Consider the following 22,519-nt stretch of genomic DNA (forward strand, 5'->3'; position numbering starts at 1 on the left):
GTAATATCTGAAAATGTAGCTAGCTAGACTATCTTGTGCATCATGTTTGGACGCTTCTCCCTGTCACGGATGCCATCATTGCCCTTAGTTTGAAGATGTAATCCAGAGACCGGTGTTTTCTCCATCTCCTTAGCTATCATCATCTAATTTCACTGACTTCAAAACTCGGCCCTCCAGAAAGTGGAGAGCAACACGTATGCCATTCTACTAAGAATATATATATATATTAATAGCCACGTTAGACAGGATTACCTACACATACTAACCAGCTCAAATAGACAGAAATGTGCTACAGTATATGGCCAATCCGAACACATCTCTTGGCATGTTCAGCCCACTCGTTATCTCTGCCAATCATGGCTAGCAGGAAGGTTGCAATCTTTTTCTATGGCTAAACCAACTATGCTCGTAATTTAACAATTTTATTAGTATTTACAGATGGCATAGACGTTTGTTATTTAGACACATGGAAGTTCACAAGTTCTAAAAGGCTTTTCTGCCAAAAACGGTTGTGTGACCCATTTCAGGAAACTAGGCGTATGTCGCGGGTCACTACTTCACACGAGAGCCATTTGAATGTGTAGTTATTGTTATTATTGTAGTCCTATATATTAATCTAAACCAGTTCTTTAAATATGCTAAATGAGTTTCATTCTGTTGAGAAATTTTCATTGACTAAATTAAGTTCGATCTGCCTTTTTTTAATTGTGTGCTCAGTGTTTAGTTTAAGATAGCTTATAAGTAGGCATGTTGTAAAATACAGTGCCTTGCGAAAGTATTCGGCCCCCTTGAACTTTGCGACCTTTTGCCACATTTCAGGCTTCAAACATAAAGATATAAAACTGTATTTTTTTGTTTGCCACAAGCCACCTGGGAGACACACCAAACATGTGGAAGAAGGTGCTCTGGTCAGATGAAACCAAAATTGAACTTTTTGGCAACAATGCAAAACGTTATGTTTGGCGTAAAAGCAACACAGCTCATCACCCTGAACACACCATGCCCACTGTCAAACATGGTGGTGGCAGCATCATGGTTTGGGCCTGCTTTTCTTCAGCAGGGACAGGGAAGATGGTTAAAATTGATGGGAAGATGGATGGAGCCAAATACAGGACCATTCTGGAAGAAAACCTGATGGAGTCTGCAAAAGACCTGAGACTGGGACGGAGATTTGTCTTCCAACAAGACAATGATCCAAAACATAAAGCAAAATCTACAATGGAATGGTTCAAAAATAAACATATCCAGGTGTTAGAATGGCCAAGTCAAAGTCCAGACCTGAATCCAATCGAGAATCTGTGGAAAGAACTGAAAACTGCTGTTCACAAATGCTCTCCATCCAACCTCACTGAGCTCGAGCTGTTTTGCAAGGAGGAATGGGAAAAAATGTCAGTCTCTCGATGTGCAAAACTGATAGAGACATACCCCAAGCGACTTACAGCTGTAATCGCAGCAAAAGGTGGCGCTACAAAGTATTAACTTAAGGGGGCTGAATAATTTTGCACGCCCAATTTTTCAGTTTTTGATTTGTTAAAAAAGTTTGAAATATCCAATAAATGTCGTTCCACTTCATGATTGTGTCCCACTTGTTGTTGATTCTTCACAAAAAAATACAGTTTTATATCTTTATGTTTGAAGCATGAAATGTGGCAAAAGGTCGCAAAGTTCAAGGGGGCCGAATACATTCACAAGGCACTGTAAATATCATTAACCTATTGCTGTCATTTGTTGGGTAAGGTTGGCACTAGCCTTTCTTGGTGCTTGCTGCAATATACAGCCTGTTCAAAACTTTTGTTAAGGTTTAAACCAGTTTGCAAATGTTTTGTTTAATTCCAGTGAAGGAAAGTTCCAACTTTAATGTTGTGTTTTCCACAATATAATATCCTGCTCTATTTTCCCTATAAACAATTCCTTGACTTTTGATATTACCCTAATAAAGTTTAGAAACTTTTGTGACGGTGTGGTGTTGCTATTAGCTTTTGATAACATACAGTGCCATGCGAAAGGATTCGGCCCCCTTGAACTTTGCGACCTTTTGCCACATTTCAGGCTTCAAACATAAAGATATAAAACTGTATTTTTTTGTGAAGAATCAACAACAAGTGGGACACAATCATGAAGTGGAACGACATTTATTGGATATTTCAAACTTTTTTAACAAATCAAAAACGGAAAAATTGGGCTTGCAAAATTATTCAGCCCCTTTACTTTCAGTGCAGCAAACGCTCTCCAGAAGTTCACTGAGGATCTCTGAATGATCCAATGTTGACCTAAATGACTAATGATGATAAATACAATCCACCTGTGTGTAATCAAGTCTCCGTATAAATGCACCTGCACTGTGATAGTCTCAGAGGTCCATTAAAAGCACAGAGAGCATCATAAAGAACAAGGAACACACCAGGCAGGTCCGAGATACTGTTGTGAAGAAGTTTAAAGCCGGATTTGGATACAAAAATATTTCCCAAGCTTTAAACAGCCCAAGGAGCACTGTGCAAGCGATAATATTGAAATGGAAGGAGTATCAGACCACTGCAAATCTACCAAGACCTGGCCGTCCCTCTAAACTTTCAGCTCATACAAGGAGAAGACTGATCAGAGATGCAGCCAAGAGGCCCATGATCACTCTGGATGAACTGCAGAGATCTACAGCTGAGGTGGGAGACTCTGTCCATAGGACAACAATCAGTCGTATATTGCACAAATCTGGCCTTTATGGAAGAGTGGCAAGAAGAAAGCCATTTCTTAAAGATATCCATAAAAAAATACAGTTTTATATCTTCATGTTTGAAGCCTGAAATGTGGCAAAAGGTCGCAAAGTTCAAGGGGGCCGAATACTTTCGCAAGGCACTGTAGTCCTATGATTTGAAGGCAGTGCTCACCGACGCCTCAACTGACTCTGCAAGTTGAGCTTGAGATGAGGAAGAATGTTTTAGGCCTACCAAAGTTAGTCCTATAATCTAAGAATTGAATGCTTATCTTTATGAAAAATATTCTGATAGAAAGAAGCGAATTGTACTCCTATATCAAGTATTGCACGGTATACTGAAACTTTGGTACTTTGATACTAGAACATGCAAAACGGTTTGGTGCTAGAATTTGTCACTTTCGGTACTTCTGTCAAATGTATTTCACATCATATATGGATTGCGAGGATCGAGTCTGTTGTAATTTGTCAGAATTTTCTCAAGGGGGCTGGCCAGGCTGCGCTTGCACATGCAGCTGTCAGCGCAAACCACTTAAGCTTGAAGAGAGAGAAAATACTGAAAGCATTGACACAGACAGAAGGGGAAACCTTACTTTTAAATATCTTTGTCATGGCTTCTTCTAACGAAAACATCATACCTCCACGCCCACAATGTGTTGACATAAATGGCTCCAAAAGCGAACTATTGGAAACTTTGATTACAGAGCAGATGAGGGCCAGCCCACTAATGCAACTAAACAAAAGGTGTTAGTTACAAAGCAGTGCAGTGCAAGGGAGGTTTAGTTCCAAAACGGCAAAAAAACGATTTTACCGTTACATTGTAACGTTGTCGTTATTCTACTAAATTTGAATAATTGTGTGATAAATGTCATTAATATATTTTCAGCATGCCATTCATGTGAGCATTATGATATGATTACACAACCCAAAAGTCATGTGAAACGCACTCAACTTGACAGCAATATATTTAGACTACTTTGCGTTTGTCTGGGCTTCCTAGCAGTAGCCAGTAGAAACTAGACATCCAGCTGCCATGTGCAACCTGGGAAGTGAAATGCACTCAGGGAATTATGCTGTGTAAATTCCATTTGTATTTCTGTGACGTGTAGACTATTGCGACTTTAAAGCTTCAGAAAGAAGCTGGAAAGGGTTCTTGGTTTTGGTACTAAACTATTAATTGAATACGTAAAATGATTTAGCTGTAATTAATATTCATTCATTCAGTGCCTTTAGAATGTTTTCACACCCCTAAACTTTTACACATTTTGTTGTGTTACAGACCATTTAAAATGGATTAAATTGGAGCCTCTCGAGTGGCACAGCGGTCTAAGGCACTGCATCGCAGTGCTTAAGGCGTCACTATAGCCCCAAGTTCGATCCCAAGCTGTGTCACAGCCGGCTGTGACGGAGAGACCATTGAGGCGGTGCACAATTGGCCCAGCGTCGAGGGTTTGCCCGGCCGGGATTTCCGGGATTTCCTTGTCCCATCGCGCTCTAGCAACTCCTTGTGGTGGACCGGGGCCCCTGCAAGCTGACTCCAGTCGCCAATTGGACGGTGTTTCCTCCGACACATTGGTGCGACTGGCTTCCGGGTTAAGCGAGCAGTGTGTCAAGAAGCAGTCGTATTTCGGAGAACGCAAGGCTCTCGACCTTCGCCGCTCCCTAGTCCGTAGGGGAGTTGCAGGGGAGTTGCAGTGATGTGACAGGACTGTACCAATTGGATATTGGATATCACAAAATTAAAATGTATTCAATTTACATTTCTTTGTCACTGACTCCAGTCAGTGGAATTATGTTTTTCGAAACTTTTACAAATTAATAACAACTTAAAAGGCTGAAATGTCTTCAGTCAATAAGTATTCAACCTCTTTGTTATGGCAAGCCTAAATAAATTCAGAAGTAAAAATTTGCTTAAGTTGCATAATAGTTTTAAACATATTTTTTGAATGACTACCTTATCTAAGTACCCCACATATACAATTTTCTGTGAAGTCCCCCATTTGAGCACGGGATTTCAAACACAAAAAACTGAGGATGGATCAACAACATTGTAGTTACTCCACAATACTAACCTAATTGACAGAGTGAAAAGAAGGAAGCCTGTACAGAATACAAATATTCCAAAACATGCATCCTGTTGGCAACAAGGTACTAAATTAATACTGCAAAAATTGTGGCAATGCAATTAACTTTTTCTATTGAATACAAAGTTATGTTTGGGGCAAATACAATACAACACATTGCTAAGTACCACTCTCCATATTTTCAAGCGTAATGGTGGCTGCGTCATGTTATGGGTATGCGTGTAATCGTTAAGGACTGGAGAGTTTTTCAGGATAAAAAAACAATCAAAATGGGGCTAAGCACAGGCAACATCCTAGAGGAAAACCTATTTTCTCAGGTGTGTGGCTTTCCAAGTCATATTCAATCAATTGAATTTACCACAGGTGGACTCCAATCAAGTTGGAGAGTCATCTCAAGGATGACCAATGGAAACAGGATGCACCTGAGCTCAATTTCGAGTCTCATAGATTAGGGTCTGAATAGTTATGTAAATAAGGTGTTTCTGTTTTTTATTTTTAATACGTTTAAAAAAATATCTAAAAACCTGTTTTCACTTTGTCATTATGGGGTATTGTATGTAGATTTAATCAATTTTAGAATAAGGCTGTAACTAACAAAATGTGGAAAAAGTCAAGGAGTCTGAATACTTTACGAATGCACTGTATATCTGACTATAAAAAGTCCATGTCGGTGTCATAGCATGGCGCCGGCATATCTAATTCTCTCTCTCTCTCTGAGGCTTAAGCTTTTCTTGATTTTTTATAAATGTAAAAAAATATATTAATACCTTAAAGTGGATGCCTAATCCTATAGGCCTATACATGTAATGCCCTGATACATTTAGTGCTCAAATCTCCGACAGCTGAACCGTGAGGTGGACAATTATTGTTTTAGAAAATTAAAAACCCATAAAACAATAGGCTATAAAGTTTTGCATATGCTACACATTAAATGTGTCTCATTTGGCCAATATCCCTCATTTATTGATGGGGCTGGCTCTACATGGGTGGACGCCCTAATCGGATACGCACCCAATGCATATGGATGGCCTGTAAGTTTCTCAGATGTCTGATAAATTGTCTGATAAATCTTCCCAGTCACTTGTCTGTGACAAATTTTCCGAACTGAAACACTGAAAGGGAGACACACACACGAGCTCTTCTGAACCTAGCCAGGGCAACAAATGTATACACTCCCTCCCCAGGGCCCGGGTGAATGCAGGGGCTTACCGGGGCGGAGGCCCCTGTTCCCAGGCCCGTGGGGGGCCCAACAGGTAGCAAAAACAACAAAACAATACATGAAATACAGTATATGTAGTATATATTTTACATATTTTTACCGCAACCACAGGAGGATTCAGGAGCCCTCTCTCAATGAGTGTAGACAGCCGCCTGCTGCCGCTCTGCTCATCATCAGATTGGGGGAGGAGAGGAGGTAGGAGGCCCAAGTGGGTAACTGCCTTGAATGGGTAACTGAATAATAAAAAATAAACTGCATATTAAGAAAATGTGACTGGCCAACTGTGTGAGTCAGGGGCCCAATGCCATAAGGGGCACGAAGCAAAAAAAAAAGTTATTTTTTTATTATTATTTTATCCAACCAAAGGAGCCCGCTTTCAATGTTCAAAATACACCAGAGAGCAACATTTAGCCACAGAGCATCAGTAGTTACAAAAAAATAACTGGATAAAATTTGATCACAAGCCATGCAGGTAACTGCCAAAATAAAGTGTCTTAAAAGGGTGTTAGGCCACCATGAGCTGCCAGAACCGCTTCAGTGCACCTTGGCATAGATTCTACAAGTGGACCTAAACCAAGCCAGGAAAATGCACCCAACACATCATAACATAAACGTTGTATCCCTCATTTACTCAAGTGTTTAGTTTGGCAGTGACCGGTTGCCTACAGTCAGGAAGGCCGCAATTTGGGCAGCATGTGCGCCAAATATACAGCTTGTTCTATTGTGGCCATAGACCTATAATCCATAGAAGGGATTTGGAACATCTGCTCTTACCCTGGCAATTTGAGTGTTAAACTCATGGGTACGCTAGCAATGGCTTCCCGTCCTGACTTGAGTGGGAACTGTTATCTATAGATTATATTTCTATGGTTGGTTGCGGCTGTTATTTTGCCTTTTTGCAAATTTCTAAATACAATTGCGGTAAAAATGTACAGTTTGGAAAGCAAATGCCTACCGCTGAAAAGAGAAGACTAATCTGTCTGTAGAACCAATATTTATTTATTTTAATTCTCAACAACTCAATTTTTTGCCAGCACAAAAAAGGGCCTATGATTTCTTAATCCGGCCTTGTCCCTCCCTGTGTCCTACATGACAGATGGTTGTGTGAATAAATGTTTTACTAACTCTGTCTGTCCCAAATGGCACCTTGTTCCCTATATAGTGCACTCCTTTTGACCAAGACCCAAAGGGCTCTGGTCTAAAGTAGTGCACTATGTAGGGAATAGAGTGCCATTTGGGTCACTACCTGGCTCTTTTCAACAGTTATCAGACAAACTGTTCCTGTCACACACCATGTTTATTTGAACACAAAAAGCTTTTTGATGCGAGCAACTCACACACACACACACCAACACCCCGTTTCATTCCATATCTGTGTTCCGTTTGCTCATCATGTGCATGTTTCTATGACAACGTCATATCGCTGCCTCATAGTTTTATCTTGAGTATTTGTATGTGTTTTATATACACACACACACACACAGACTCCCTCATACACAAGCTGCCTCTTTGACATACACTCACGCACCAATAATCATACTCTGGCACATACATTTCCTTTTGATGCAGGTTTTGCAGTAGGTTGAATGTCGCTCCTACACACTCTCCTAGAGATGATTCACTGTTCTCCATATCTCTGATCTTGACATCTGACTCTGAGAACCTTTGCAGGACTGATCAGCTGGACTGATATCTATTCTCTTCCATGTCATTTCATAAACTACTGTAATGTAATACACCAGGCAGCCAAGCCAGTGGCTATCTGAGTAGCGGCTATCTACAAGCCAGCGCTGCACTATCAGATGTAGATGAAGAGCACAGTATGTCCTCTCCATCTCTGCTACCCCGCCTTACCCTAGAAGATGATATCTAGCTATAGCTACGCTGCATGGGATTATTCAGACTAGCTTTCTCCTAGGCCTTCTCTTTTCTCCTGGGCTGGAACAGGCATGACTCTATCTCTGTAAGGTACTGGAGATCCAGCTGTTCAGAGAACATGTATCACATGGCGGTGCAGAGGACCCCACAGCCCTACAGCCAGGAGATGCCATCACTCAGATAAACCAACTATCCATCTTTCAGTGTGCACTTCCTATCTACCCTTTGTGTCCTCAGAATGGATCGCTCTTGCTCACTCCTCTCCTTCTCTTCATTTTTGTGCTCAGCGGTCCTGCAGTCAGTGGCTCCCCATTGCGTCTCTGACTCGATTTTCAGCCAGTGACTCTCGGCTGGTGGGCTGGCTCCGTCTTAGCCACTCAGAAGCCATTAGTGCAGGGGTCTAAATTGGTCTGACGCACAGAGGGTGATCCAGCTCTCCTGCTGCTGCAGACAGACATGATTGTATGTGTCCCAAATGGCACCATATTCCCTACTTAGTGCACAACTTCTGACTAGAGCCATGTGGGACCTTTTCAAAAGTAGGGCATTATAAAGGGAATAGGGTGCCATTTGGGATGCAGCCATGCTCTTTCCTCCCTCTCAGCCATGGGAATATGGCATAAGCGCTGCCAGACGGCAGGGAGGGAGGGACTGGGTAGAATGAAACTGTTGATGTCAAAGGTGAAATGGCAAGTAGACAAGCAGTAGGGAGGGAGTGAGTCGAAAGGGAAATAGCAAGTAGACCAGCCTCAGGCTGGCAGCCCCATGCGGATGCAGATACCATGCGTCTGTCTCTTTCTCTCCCCTTATCTCTCTCTCCCCCTCTGAAGGAGTGATGTCTTCTCTCCTTCGCTGTGAGGAAATTGGTTCGGACATGAGTTGTTTTGTGAGTCAAAAGGACAGTGTGAGTCCCTATGCAGTTGAAACGGTATGGTGTGTTGTTGCTGCTAGTACCCAGCTGACACCCTGGAAGCCCATGTTGTTTGGAGCTATGGTAGAGTGGTAGACCCATAGCATATGTTCTATTTTATTCTGTGGGTGCACAGATGGTTATGGAGGGTAATTTTTTTAATATAATCTTTATTTCCCTTTCGACAAGTCAGTTAAGAACAAATTATTATTTACAATGACGGGGAACAGTGGGTTAACTGCCTTGTTCAGGGGCAGAAGGACAGATTTTTACCAGCAACTTTTCGGTTACTGGCCCAATGCTACCTGCCGCCCCTAGGGCCGTTACAGTGACTGTATGGTAATCATGGTAATTAGACTTCTCCAAATAGGCGTCTCCAAGCTCTGATGTTGCTGATGGTCATTTGTAGCCTACCAAACTTGCTAACTGCCTCCTATTCAGTACTCTATTGTCCCTGTAATCACTCTGACATCAATGCAAATGTATTTGAAAATCTAATCAAACACCACATGAGAGCCCATGAGCTCATCTGTTTCACAACTAAAGTTACATAAATAATTAAGCATATCTTTGTTAACTTTTCAACACAGAATAGCCGCATGTGCGCACTCCCCCAAATCATTTGTATAAAATAACCTTTCTATTTTATTCAGTTATGTTCAATTGTATTCTTCATACTATAAAATAATTCCACGGAATTCTAAGCAAATCTTGTCTGCTAAATGAACTAGTGTAGCCCACCGCCATATGGCATAGCCAGATCAAGGCCTAACATAAGGAAAGCTATTCTGTTAATCTGAAACAGACTACATTTTCTTCATATTATGTTTCTTTTGACCTGCCTAAAATAAATAATTGATTATTGTTCTTTTTGTAGGCTATATTACATGGATTTATTCGACTTTTTAAAATGTAGATGTTCCAAAGGTCTGCATCAGTGGCTTGTAAACTGTGTGTGGAAGCAAGGAGATGCTAAATGTGTTTATGTTAATTAATGGTCAATTACCGTGAGACTGGGAGTTATTTGCTTGGCCGTCACAAGCTGACAAAATGTCATGACCGCCACAGCCCTAACCACCACCACGTCCTTATGTCTGGTGTATTGATGATTGTGAGTTTTAGAATTTACATGATTGTTTTCAGGCCAATGGCACATGTTTAGATGAGTGACCTTACTTCAGCTGTTAGAACATGATTTGATGCCTTTACAATAACCTAGGTTCCTTGATATTCTGAGCATAGTTAGAGATTAGAGATTGGTGGTTTACAAAGTGGGAGTGAACGATAGCATGAGGTAATGGAGGGAGGGAGCAGGGCTGTAATCCAGCCACGGAAGGGACTTCACTTCCCCGCTCCTTCTGCTTTCTCTCTCTCTCTCTCTCTCTCTCTCCCTCTCTCCCTTCCTCCCTCCCTCACAGGCAGGCAGGCATAATATGTTGCTGTTTTGCATAGCAGAGTGCTGCAGTGCTGTCTGGTCCCTAGCCAGAGACTCCAGACAGTCTGTATGGAGCTAGATACCATCTCAGCCACGCAGGCATCACAATGGGTATCCCTCAACATGACACAACCACCCTGCCGCCTGCCTGCCCCTGTGATCCCTGTGTACTACCGCTACGGACCTAGTGGTGCCCCCGGCTTCCTCTCTGGCTCCCTCGCTATGGCCGCTGCTAGGCTGCCGTGCTCTCACACACAGTCACTTTCTATTTACGACCCAATGGAAACCATTGATTCTAGGAACAAAGTTTCCCTTTTACTTCTAGTAGCCTTGTTCTTTTGGTTATGTAATCTCTATTTGCTTTAAACCAGATGACCACTGTGTTGGACATTTAGCAAAAAATTCTAATTTACTGCAGTAAGACAAAGGTGACACATCAGGGTAATTCTTTCATACAGTTTTCCCCCAAAGTGAAATATCAGGTCATTAAATGTTTCACCTAAAAGTTGTCTATTGTGTCTTGCTTCTTCTGTCTCTTATAAAATAAATCAGATTCTCTCTTTATAGGCCCTGTATGTTAATAGTTAGTCATCTCTCTCTTTTATAGGCCCAGGACCTGAATGTGATTGAGGAGGTGATCAGGATGATGCTGGAGATCATCAACTCGTGTCTGTCGAACTCTCTACACCACAACCCCAACCTGGTCTACGCCCTGCTCTACAAGAGAGAGCTCTTTGAACAGTTCAGAACACACCCATCCTTCCAGGACATCATGCAGAACCTCGACACAGTGAGTGAGAGAGAGAGGCATACAATTGAGTGCTCGCATGCACATACAGACGTACACTGCTCATACACACGCACGCACCCCATTCCAATGAATTTAAATTCAAACATGAATCTAAGACTCTTCATAGAAAACAAATGGCAATTTACAATTTATGAACAGGATTTAGAAAGCGTAAGACTTCAGTAGTTTTGTGAATCGGCTTTGTATGTTTTGGTATGAGGGCTGGTCACTATTGAAGTGTCAGATGAGAAGAAACCAGCACAGTACAACTCAATACAAGTTTCTGAAATGTATTGATGAATAAAATAAGTCCACTCTCTGTACCCTCATGGGGCTGATAGTAAAATATTAATTAAGAACATGATTATGTTGTCGAGAGCTACTCTAGCTGTCATTCAGTCTTCCAACAAGTGTCTCGAAACAGTAAAGACAGATGGCAGCCTAATCTTCACTACTCCTTTCCCTGTAACCCAGCCCTGCTGCCTCTGATGCTTGTGTGTGCTGCATCCTGTTTGAGAGGTCTGTCTGGGACTGTAGCTAGGTTTCCATCCAATTGGTGACAGAATTTCATGTGAATATTAAAACATCTGCATTTTCCCCAGAAGATATGTGTGACTGAGATGGACTTGTTGCAGATAAAAGGCTATACGTGATGACGTAGGGCAAATAATAATACCTTTTGCAGTTAAATTCCCATTAAACAAATTCAATTGGTTTCCATCGCATTTTGAACTCTACTGATGGTTTTCGCACAAAAAATGTTGCGTTATATAGTGAGTGTGCCCACTCTGGTGTTGGCACAAGCACTCCAGCCAACAGCGCTACCTGCGTGTTGTTGGCTCTGAGAGCTGTTGGCTGGAGCACACATATAGCCTACATGATGAGATTATTATTATTATTATCAAAATACTAGATTTTTATTTGTCAAACGGCAGCCAATCCCCGGCCATCGTGTCACTAGAATAAGTGTCACGACTTCCGCCGAAGTCGGTCCCTCTCCGTGTTCGGGCGGCGGTCGACGTCACCGGCCTTCTAGCCACCGCCGATCCACTTTTCATTTTCCATTTGTTTCGTCTTTGTTTTACACACCTGATTTCAATCCCACAATTACTGTTTCATTATTTAACCCTCTGCTCCCCCATAGGTTTTTGTGAGTGATTGTTTATTGTATTTTCGGTCTGTCGTGGTGTGCGTGTATTTGTTACTTTGTATATTTTTACATTTTGAGTAAAAGTACGTTTATTACTCATATCTGCTGTCCTGCGCCTGACTCTCTACACCAGCTACACATAGGACCCATTACAATAAGACTCTAGATATTTATTGGAAAGGAGCAGCAAGCTCATCACCTCACACTTTCACAACCCTGTGAAGTCCATAATTTATTTAATCTGTAGCCTAATAAATTGCATGCTTTCCCGAGTCGTAGTGGGAGGACCACGCAACATGTCATCATCGCGTGACTCCAAGTTGACTTCAATATGACTTTTATTGAAGTATGCCTTTTATTATGTCTTTTACTTTTATGTTGAATGCACCAAACTGTCTGTCTAAACTACTGGCACACAGCTCGGACACCCATGTATACCCCACAAGACATGCCACACGAGGTCTCTTGACAGTCCCCAAGTCCAGAACAGACTATGGGAGGCACACAGTACTACATAGAGCCATGACTACATGGAACTCTATTACACATCAAGTAACTGACGCAAGCAGTAAAATTTGATTTAAAAAACAGATCAAAAAACACCTTATGGAACAGCGGGGACTGTGAAGCAACACAAACATTGGTACGGACACACACACACACATACGATAACATACACATGGATTTAGTAATGTAGATATGAGGTGGAGTAGGGGCCTGAGGGCACACAGTCTGTTGTGAAATCTGTGAATGTATTGTAATGTTTTTAAAATTGTATAAACTTCCTTAATTTTGCTGGACCCCTAAATACAACAAATCTGATGGTTATTAAATCAATATTTGTGCATAAAATATTTTCCACCAACATTCCGTAATAATTTATTTTACCGGTACAAAAAGATCCCACCTTGTCTAGCATATTTGGTTTTGTCGACGTTTGGAACGTTTACTGGGTAATGTTCTGTTTCCATCAGGCCGGTCATATATTTTTTTTCATCCGACAAAAGCTTTGATAGAAACCTGGTTAGTGATTGTTTCATAATCGCAAAATAACTTATAGGCTTATACAACAAGTTAGGATAGGCTACCATTTGTTCCATCTCTCATTTAATTGGACCCACTTCACAGTAGTAAATAGATTCAATCTGAAACGCAGTTTAACGGTAGAGCAGACGGTTCATCGTTTCCGTTGACATGTGTGGGCTATGTCTGAGTACTGTAATTTCTCGAGTAGACTATTTAATTTATAAACATAATAAATATATCTACCATTGCATAATATGTTCCTCACCTTTCTGGCCATGAAGTGTTCATATTCACCAAGTAGCCATACAAGAAATTACCATGCGCATCTCATTTAATTGGGCCTATTAAATAGGCCATTATAATTCATTTTTGCTCTATACATCTGAAAGGAACTACTGTTATAACATAGGCCTACAATAGAATTTGACAGGTGAACAGACAGTTGATCTTTTGCATTGAATGTGTGTAGGCTAGCACTGCTAGTATTTTTTTCAGAGTAGACAATGTTTCCGAATTTGCGGCAGTGCAGCATGTTTAGGTTCAGGAAAAAGTAAATGCAGAACATTATTGAAGGCAAACGATCTGTTTGCAAGTCTAAAACAATTTGTTATTGTTATTGCTTTTGTGTTTCCGGGACGATCAGATACAGCAAATGTCACTGCAAAAGAAAACATTCTGCCACCTCCCAAGACGTTTGATCAAGTTGGCCATTGCTATTTCCTTTAGATACTGTCTTGGCCTAATTCCAATACTTCCAAAGTTTACAGCAAAGAAGGGTGTTATTGTCACCATAAAAGGTGAAGGATGGGCTTTTTCACAACCGGTCTAATTCATAATGGGACACATGCGTATGTATGGCTTGCACCAAGTTTATGAATCTCTATTTTTTGTGTAAAATTTACACAACGGTTATAAATGAAGCCTCGGGTCTCGGCTGATCTCAGGAAGAAATTACAAGTCCCCATTGATTGAGTCAAGTAAAAATGGATACGAGACCGAGACACTCAATATGTGGTCTACTACAACCCTGCCTAAGGGGTGATGGTGGGGGGGGGACGTCTGTTGCAATGGTAGACTATTGTGAAGACCCAAATAACAGGGTTAAATTAATTAGGATCCAGATGATACAAATAGAAGCTGAGAAGAGATGATAGTTCAATCAGATCAACATATGTTATTGATGTACAAATGTACAGAGACGAGACTCATTGAAGTGTTAATTCTCTAGAGTGTCAGTGGCGACACCGAAAAGCGCACGAAAAAGACTGGACCTTAAAGTGTAACTGTGTGTGTGTGTAATTGTCCACTTACAACAAAAAAACACCATCTCTCACACTACACACACACGACTGAAAAATAACAGTTCAACTGAAAGGTTCCTCAAGCTAACATGCACACACACACAAATCCTTTTTCTGACGTGTGTCCCTGTCCCCCAGGTGATAGGTTTCTTCAGCCAGCGTCTTGAGGCAGCAGGGACAGACTTGTCAGTAGAGAGGGTTCAGGAGGTCATCATGAAGGGAGCACAGGCCCTGCCCAAAGACCGCCTCAAGGTAAGTAACACACACACGCTCGCACTCTGACAGACAGACACACAACCTGCCCAAAGACCGCCTCCAGGTAAGAACCCAGACCAACACACAGACGGACGTACGCAGACTCTCTGCTCAAAGACTGCCTCAAGGTAACACCATAGACACGCACACACACAGGGTTGGGTAGGTTACTTTCTAAATATAATCCATTACGGTTACTAGTTACCTGTCCAAAATTGTAATTAGTCATGTAACTTTTAGATTACCCGAACGTAATCTGATTACTTTTGGTAGGAGTGATCAGGGATGGGGATAGGGATTAATGTGGGCTGGAGTGATGGGGCTGGGAGCTAATGATGGGAGCTGGGGATGGTGGATAGGATGGGAGATGGGGAAAGGGAGTTGGGAGTTATAAGAAAGGGATGGACTGGGATGTTGAGAGCTTGTCTGGGACTGGGGAGTTAGGGATGAGGATGAGCTAAGACAAAGACCAGCTCAAATCTTCATTAGCATTAATGTTCCCATCACAGCCATCCTTCCTGCCTGGTAAATATGCTGCTGCAGGTAATGGCATTTCAAGAAGGTGCCATCGCTCCGACACTTTGTCTTCTGCCTGTGTCACAAATGGCACCGTATTCCCTATATAGCGCACTACCTTTGACAGTGCATTATATAAGGAATAGGGTGTCATTTGGGATGTGTAATCCGGGAGAGAAATAAATCTGACAGCAGCACCTCATTACCTTGCTCTCGCCGCGGGACGCCACCTACCCACAATTCCCCATCCATACAATAATCAAGGAGGAAATATGTATCCTAGGCATGGGGTCCATCTTCAGCGCCCAGACGCCTTAATTGAGTGTTTCATCATGTGTTCCATGTTCTGTCTCATGTCATTGGAACTGGAAGGCATTTGTGTCTACTACTACTGTAACTAGCTAGCTAAGGGATAAAAGGGATATTCTGTCTGACGACCAGCCATATCCTCCTGTATATCTCAGCACCCTCCGTTTCAGCATTTCTCTATGTAGCATTTAGGAAAAAAACTCTGCAGTCTATTCATCTAGGCATAGGTATCTGTCAGAACCTGAGTTTAAATGGTATTTGTTTTCTTTCAAATACTGTACTGTGTACAGTATTCAGTGTCTGTAGCACAGGATTCCTGTATCAACACCTTCCGTATGTAGCCCATGAGAACCCCTGCGTTATCCTTTATCTAGGCAAGTATCTATTCTGTAGTTTAGGTGTGTCTGTCTATGCAGGGTATGGAACTGGTCTGATTGACAGCTAGTGTAGCTTTATTTCTCATCTCTTCTTTAGTGTAATGATATCATGCTGCAATTGACTGATGTATCCTGACACAATATTACCACTGCAGTGTGATAATCTAGGTCGATCCTTCCATCGCTCAACTCTGCTTCAGTCTGCTCTGCCTGAGAGATACTCATCACTTCCTTGTCTCCCTGTCTCCCTCCCTCCCTGTCTGTCTCCATCCCTCCCTCCCTGTCTGTCTCCATCCCTTCCTCCCTGTCTGTCTCCATCCCTCCCTGTCTGTCTCCCTCCCTGTCTTGTCTGTCTGTCTCCCTGTCTTGTCTGTCTGTCTCCCTGGCTGTCTGTCCCTGGCTGTCTGTCTCCCTGGCTGGCTGTCTGTCTGTCTGTCTGCGTTCACTCATTCCCCTTATTTAGGTTGTGTCCCAAATGGTATCTTGTTTCCTATATAGTGCCCTTTTTCTTTCTTCCTTTTTTCTTTTTTTTCAAAAGTAGGACATTATATAGGGAATACGGTGCTATTTGGGACACAACCTTATCTTCCAAATAAGAATTAATAGGCTAATGATTAATGCTGTATGAAATTATCAATAATTCTTTAAATGCCCTCACAAAGCACTTATATAGAGCATTGCCTAGCTATTTGTTCAATTGAGATGGCATGGTAGCAGGGCTCTAAGGTGCGACTCAATATTTTGCTGTGCGAACAGGAGTTTAATTTTGGGAGCACTGTGCGATTATTAGGGGAAAAATCTCCCAGTTAATAATTGTAATGATAAGGCTTCGCTGTACCATTGTTTGAGTGCCCTTGAGAAAAAAAGCAATTGCAGATTCGGTAGCGTCATGGTTGCAACATTACTACAGCGACAATGGTTTACTTAAAGCACAACCAGGTCTAAGGATCTGTCCCATATTACCAGCGCAACATAAAAAATCTTCCTGTAGTACAGGGTTTCCTAAACTCGGTCCCTAGCACTACACAGCTGATTCAAATAATCAAAGCTTGATGAGTTGGTTATTTGAATCAGCTGTGTAGAGCTAGGGCAAAAAAACTAAAGGTGCACCCAGGTCTGAGTTTGGGAGACCCTGCTATAGCAGATCGCCGGGACCATTTTACATCCATAATAAACCATGTTGTGGGCGGTTGTTAACCATTTGTTTGCACTTTGTTCAGTCGTGTTACCTCATTGGCTAGCTATCTAACTTTACCAGTTTATCCAAACACTTGGGGGCACAGAAAGAATGTAAAAGGGATAGCTTCTTCAGGAGATCACAGCTTTGCAATGACTAAATGGCACATCTCTTGCATGTCATCATCACAAAGCTGACCTTTTTAAAGAGACAGTAACATTTTCAATGGAAATATTGTGCTTTTACACAATGCAGAAACCTAATATTCCACAAATGACTTAGTCATTTCAATGACAGGTATTTGTATAATAAACACATGTCTTTACCGTGCTACATACTAGTTTGTAGGGCAAAACATCTGCTTCTGGTGCTCCTAAATTTCATGTGGTGCTCCTAGCTTTTTAAAGTTGAGCGCACCAGTGCTACCAATGACATTTTCTTTATTTAGTGCCTTGCATGGTAGAGTACTAGAAAATTAGACAATAGTTGGCAAGGCCTGTATTATCTTTCGACTGGCTATCTAACTAACCGATTTAATAAAAGTGAATCTGAATCTGCCCATCACAGGAGGTGGGTTCGGCAGCAGCTGAATGTGTGGATGTGGAGTTCAAATGATTAATTCTGACTTCCTTTTACCATTATCATCTGAGCCCTGGATGGGTCCTTTGTCTCTGCCTATGGGCTGAGGGCAGAGGTCTGACACGCATAATAGGGGCAGTCTGATGCTGCTGGGACACTGTGGTGTGGGGAAGAAACATCAGCTGGATATCCCTGGGGCATTCTCACCTTCTGTTAACCCTTTCATAAAGATAAAGACAGACGGCCAGCGACATCAGCATGTCTGGCTGACTCAGTGTCTACCATGTCTACCATGCTGGTCTATGTCTAATTCTATGTCTATGTCTGTTCAATCACCACTTCTATGCTAATATATGTCTAGTGGGCTCTCGAGTGGTGCAGTGGTGTTAGGCACTGCATCTCAGTGCAAGGGGCGTCACTACAGTCCCTAGTTCGAATCCAGGCTGTATCACATCCGGCCGTGAATGGGAATCCCATAGGGTGGCGCACAATTGGCCCAGCGTCGTCCGGGGTAGGCCGTCATTGTAAATAAGAATGTGTTCTTAACTGACTTGCCTAGTTAAATAAAATAAAAATCTATAAAATTATGATGATAGGACAGTCTAGTCAGTCACTGGTTCTATACAGATGGACTAAACTAGACATAGACTATACAAGTCTACCATGTTCTTCTAACACAAATTAAAGGATGTATGTTCATGGACGTCTGGGTTTGTGTATCAAGGGCTCCGGTTTTGACTTTATCTCTCTTCGGACAAACAGAGTCACAGGTTTTATTGCACATACGGATGAACTAGACTAGACATATATTAGCATATAAGTGGCGAATGAACTAGACATGGACATAGAATTAGACATAGACCAGCATGGTAGACACTTTGTGAGTCAATGAGTCAGCCTAGACATGCGTATGTCCCTGGCCGTCTGTCTGTATCTATATGAAAGGGTTAACAGAAGGTGAGAATGCCCCAGGGATATCCAGCTGATGTTTCTTCCCCACACCACAGTGTATCAGCAGCGCCAGACTGTCCCTATTATTTGTCTCAGACCTCTGCCCTCAGCCCCTAGACAGAGACAAAGGACCCATCCAGGGCTAGGGGCCAGCCCCTCTCTCTCCCTGCCTGCTGTCCAGCCTCCCTCTATCTGCCTTTCCCTCTGTATCTGTCTCTGTCTGTCTCTCTCTTCCTGCCTGCTAGCCATCCTCCCTCTGTCTCTGGCTTTCTCTCGGTCTCTCTCCCGGTTTTCATCTCCTTCTCCCAGGTTCTCTCCCTCTCTCCCTAGCTTTCACTCTCCCTGTACATCCCTCCCTGGCTTTCACTCTCCCTCTACATCCATCCCTGGCTTTCACTCTCCTTTCCAGTCTTCTGTGAGCCCAGTCCCCACTCCCCCTCCTCTCCATTTGAATATCAACAGAGTTGTGTGTTGTTACTCCTCCACCTATCAGGCTCAATGACTTTCAATGACAAACAGGCTATGTCCCAAATGGCACCCTATTCCCTACATAGGACACGACTTTTGACCAGAAAAGTGCACTATATAGGGAATAGTATCCCATTTGGGATGCAATCAGACAGCGCCTGTGGAATGTATTGTTTGGCCTGCGCTGCCTCGTTCTGTAGTGATAAGGTACAGACAGTTTGGCTCCTTTGGAAGGGAGAGGAGAGCGGAGGGTAAAGTGGAGTAGGGGAGGATATGAGAGAGGAGGGAAGGAGACTGGACAGAGAAGGGGTGAGTACAGGTGAGAAAAGTGGTAAGGAGAGGAGGGAAGGGGAGAGGAAAGTAGGAGAGGAGAGAGGAGAACGCTCCATAACTGGGGCTTCCAGAGGCCAGCAGACAGAGAAGTAGACGAGCCCCTCACACCTGAAACACACCTGAAGATCTACCTGAAACGTACCAATAATATAATAAACGTTTGTTGTTTTGTGTGGAATTGTATTTATTATTATTTTTCTAATATGCTTCTAGCTGCATTCCACTCTGTCTGTGTGGGGTCTGTAAAGCCTATTCCTTCTAAGCCATGTAACAGTGGGAACAGAGAGTCCTACAGTCAAGATATGGACCCAGTCAGTCAGTCTGTGTTCTGGGGAGCGAGGGCTAGGGGCGCTGGTCTGACATGCATCCCAAATGGCACCCTATTCCCTATAATGCAATACTTATTACCAGTGCCAATAGGGAATATGGTTCCATTTGGGATACACGCCTGGGCTGGTCTGACTCTGACTGGCATAAGGCTGAGCCAAGTATGTAGTCTGCTCTGCAGGCAGGGAAAGGGAGGGAGAAGGGAATGAGAGAGGGGAATTGCTGAAACCAGGCCAAACATGAGCCAATCATGGACCAGCTTGTTTGTGTCTGCTTCCCAGGAAACACTGGGGCCAGTGCAAGGGTGTCTGGATTGGGCTCTGTAGTGTGTTTACCTGACCATATTACTAGATAAGTTGCTAGATAAGTTCTTACAAAACAACATTGACAGCAAGCCATGCAAGCAACAAGGGACTGATCTAGATAGCTGTTTTGAATGCCTAATGATAGCTAGCCAGATGAAGCACTGGCTGATACAGAGTATCATATGAACACACAGGGTCCATAGCCCATATGTCAGTCTGTTCCACAGACCGATACCCCCATACCCACAACTGTTATTGTGTTGAGTGGACACAATGAAGACTATAATACAGTGATTAGTGTGTGGCCCAAGCATTGCCCTGTGAACTGGTGGGATATGATGAGATATCACTGTATTATTGATGATTATACAGGCCTGCCTGCTGCATTTCTTGGATAGGCTAGGTAGGGCTTGGCTTGGCTGGTTTGTTGGTTGAAAGAGACTTTCTGGCTGGCCTCTTGTTGATAGTAGGAAGGACACTAGCTGTTACTGGGCATGAGCAGGGTAGGTATTGATATTTTAATTAAATCACAATGGATTAGTTTTCATGAAACTGCTGCCTGTGTTCGCTGTGGAGTTATTGCAATGTCTCTAGCTAGCTATCTATGTTGCGCTAGCTAGCAAATATGCTAACATTAGCTAGCTAGCTAAACATTTGGCTATGGGCTGGCGCTGGCAGTATGAGATTATGGAAAGTTAATTAAATTGTTTCTTCGTCATCTTGCTAAGCAGTTATCTAGCTGTGGCTATCTGGCTAGTATCAACAAGAGTTTTCTACAAAATAACAACATTAGCGCAGCTAGCTAACTTTGGAATCTAGACCAATCTTGACCATTTGTATTTTTACCCATGAACTAGCTAAGCAACATACACGGACATGCATTGTCAAACAAAACTACTTCCCTCTTCTGTTTTGGAGTATTTTAATTAGGCTGAGTAGCTGACGACTTGAAGGTCTCTGCTGTGTGAATACTAAAGAGATTGACTGCCGACACAGTTCAGAGGTGCTAAGTACTGTCGGCAGGCAAACGTTTGACAATCCTACCACTGTGTCTGAACTATAACCTTAGCAACCCTTAAGCAACCCCTCTGGTCTTCCTTAACGAGCGTTCTTTCTCACCTGATGTCACCTGAAATCAAAGATGGGGTGTAGCTTTCAGGGAGTGGGCTAGATGTGGCTAGGAGAGCCAAGTAACTGAGGCTAAATGGGTTCACGCACGCACATACAGTGCCGTCAGAAAGTATTCACACCCGTTGACTTTTTCCATATTTTGTTCTTACAATGTGGGATTGAAATGTATTCAACTGTGTACACAAAATATGCATATGTTAAAGTGGAAGAAAAATGTGAACATAATATATAAAATATACAAAATATATATAAATAAAAAATGTGTACTAAATAAAACACTCATACCTTCATTAGATAAGTATTCAACACCCTGAGTCAATACATGTTAGAATCACCTTTGGCAGCGATTACAGCTGTGAGTCTTTTGGGGTAAGATTCTAAGAGCTTTCCACACCTGGATTGTGCAACATTTGACCATTATTCTTTTCCAAATTCTTCATGCTCTGTCAAATTGGTTGTTCATCATTGCTAGACAACAATTTTCAGGTCTTGACATAGATTTTCAAGCAGATTTAAGTCAAAACTGTAACTCGGACACTGGAACTTTCGTTGTCTTCTTGGTAAAATACTCCAATGTAGATTTGGCCTTTCATTTTAGGTTATTGTCCTGCTGAAAGGTGAATTAATCAAATCAAATTTTATTTGTCACATACTCATGGTTAGCAGATGTTAATGTGAGTGTAGCGAAATGCTTGTTTTAAAAAATAAAATAAAAAATCCCAGTTTCTGGTGGAAAGCAGACTGAACCAGGTTTTCCTCTAGGATTTTACCTGTGCTTAGCTCCATTCCGTTTATTTTTTATCCTGAAAAACTCCCTAGTTCTTAACGATTACAAGCATAACCATAACATGACCCATCCACAACAATGCTTGAAAATATGGAGTGGTAATCAGGAATGTGTTGTATTGGATTTGCCCCAAACATAACACTTTGTATTCAGGACAAAAAGTTAAATGCTTTGCCACATGTTTTGCAGTACTACTTTAGTGCCTTATTGCAAACAGGATGCATGTTTTAGAATATTCTGTACAGGCTTCCTTCTTTTCACTCTATCAATTAGGTTAGTATGGTGGATTAAGTACAACAACATTCCACAGTGTTGTTTATCCATCTTCAGTTTCTCCTATCACAGCCATTCAAGTCTGTAACTGTTTTAAGTCACCATTGGTCTCTTGGTGAAATCCCTGAGCGGCTTCCTTCCTCTCCGGTAACTTAGGAAGGATGCCTGTATCTTTGTAGTTACTGGGTGTATTGATACACCATCCAAAGTGTAATTAAGAACTTTACCATG

At 42.2% G+C, this 22,519-nt stretch overlaps 1 protein-coding gene across 8 annotated transcripts in view; it reads left to right on the forward strand.

Moving 5' to 3' along the window:
- Positions 1-22,519, forward strand: part of LOC110523972 (dymeclin) — a 156,932-nt gene that overhangs the window by 128,688 nt on the left and 5,725 nt on the right. For all 8 annotated transcript variants that reach the window (XM_090235049.1, XM_036977713.2, XM_090235046.1 and 5 more), the window contains 2 exons: positions 10,841-11,023; positions 14,639-14,752. In XM_090235049.1, coding sequence (XP_090091175.1) covers positions 10,841-11,023; positions 14,639-14,752 — 297 coding nt within the window. The remainder of the gene's footprint in view (positions 1-10,840; positions 11,024-14,638; positions 14,753-22,519) is intronic.

This window comes from Oncorhynchus mykiss, chromosome 5, assembly GCF_057628025.1.
Source record: "Oncorhynchus mykiss isolate SJ-2025 chromosome 5, ASM5762802v1, whole genome shotgun sequence".
Lineage (NCBI taxonomy): Eukaryota > Metazoa > Chordata > Actinopteri > Salmoniformes > Salmonidae > Oncorhynchus > Oncorhynchus mykiss.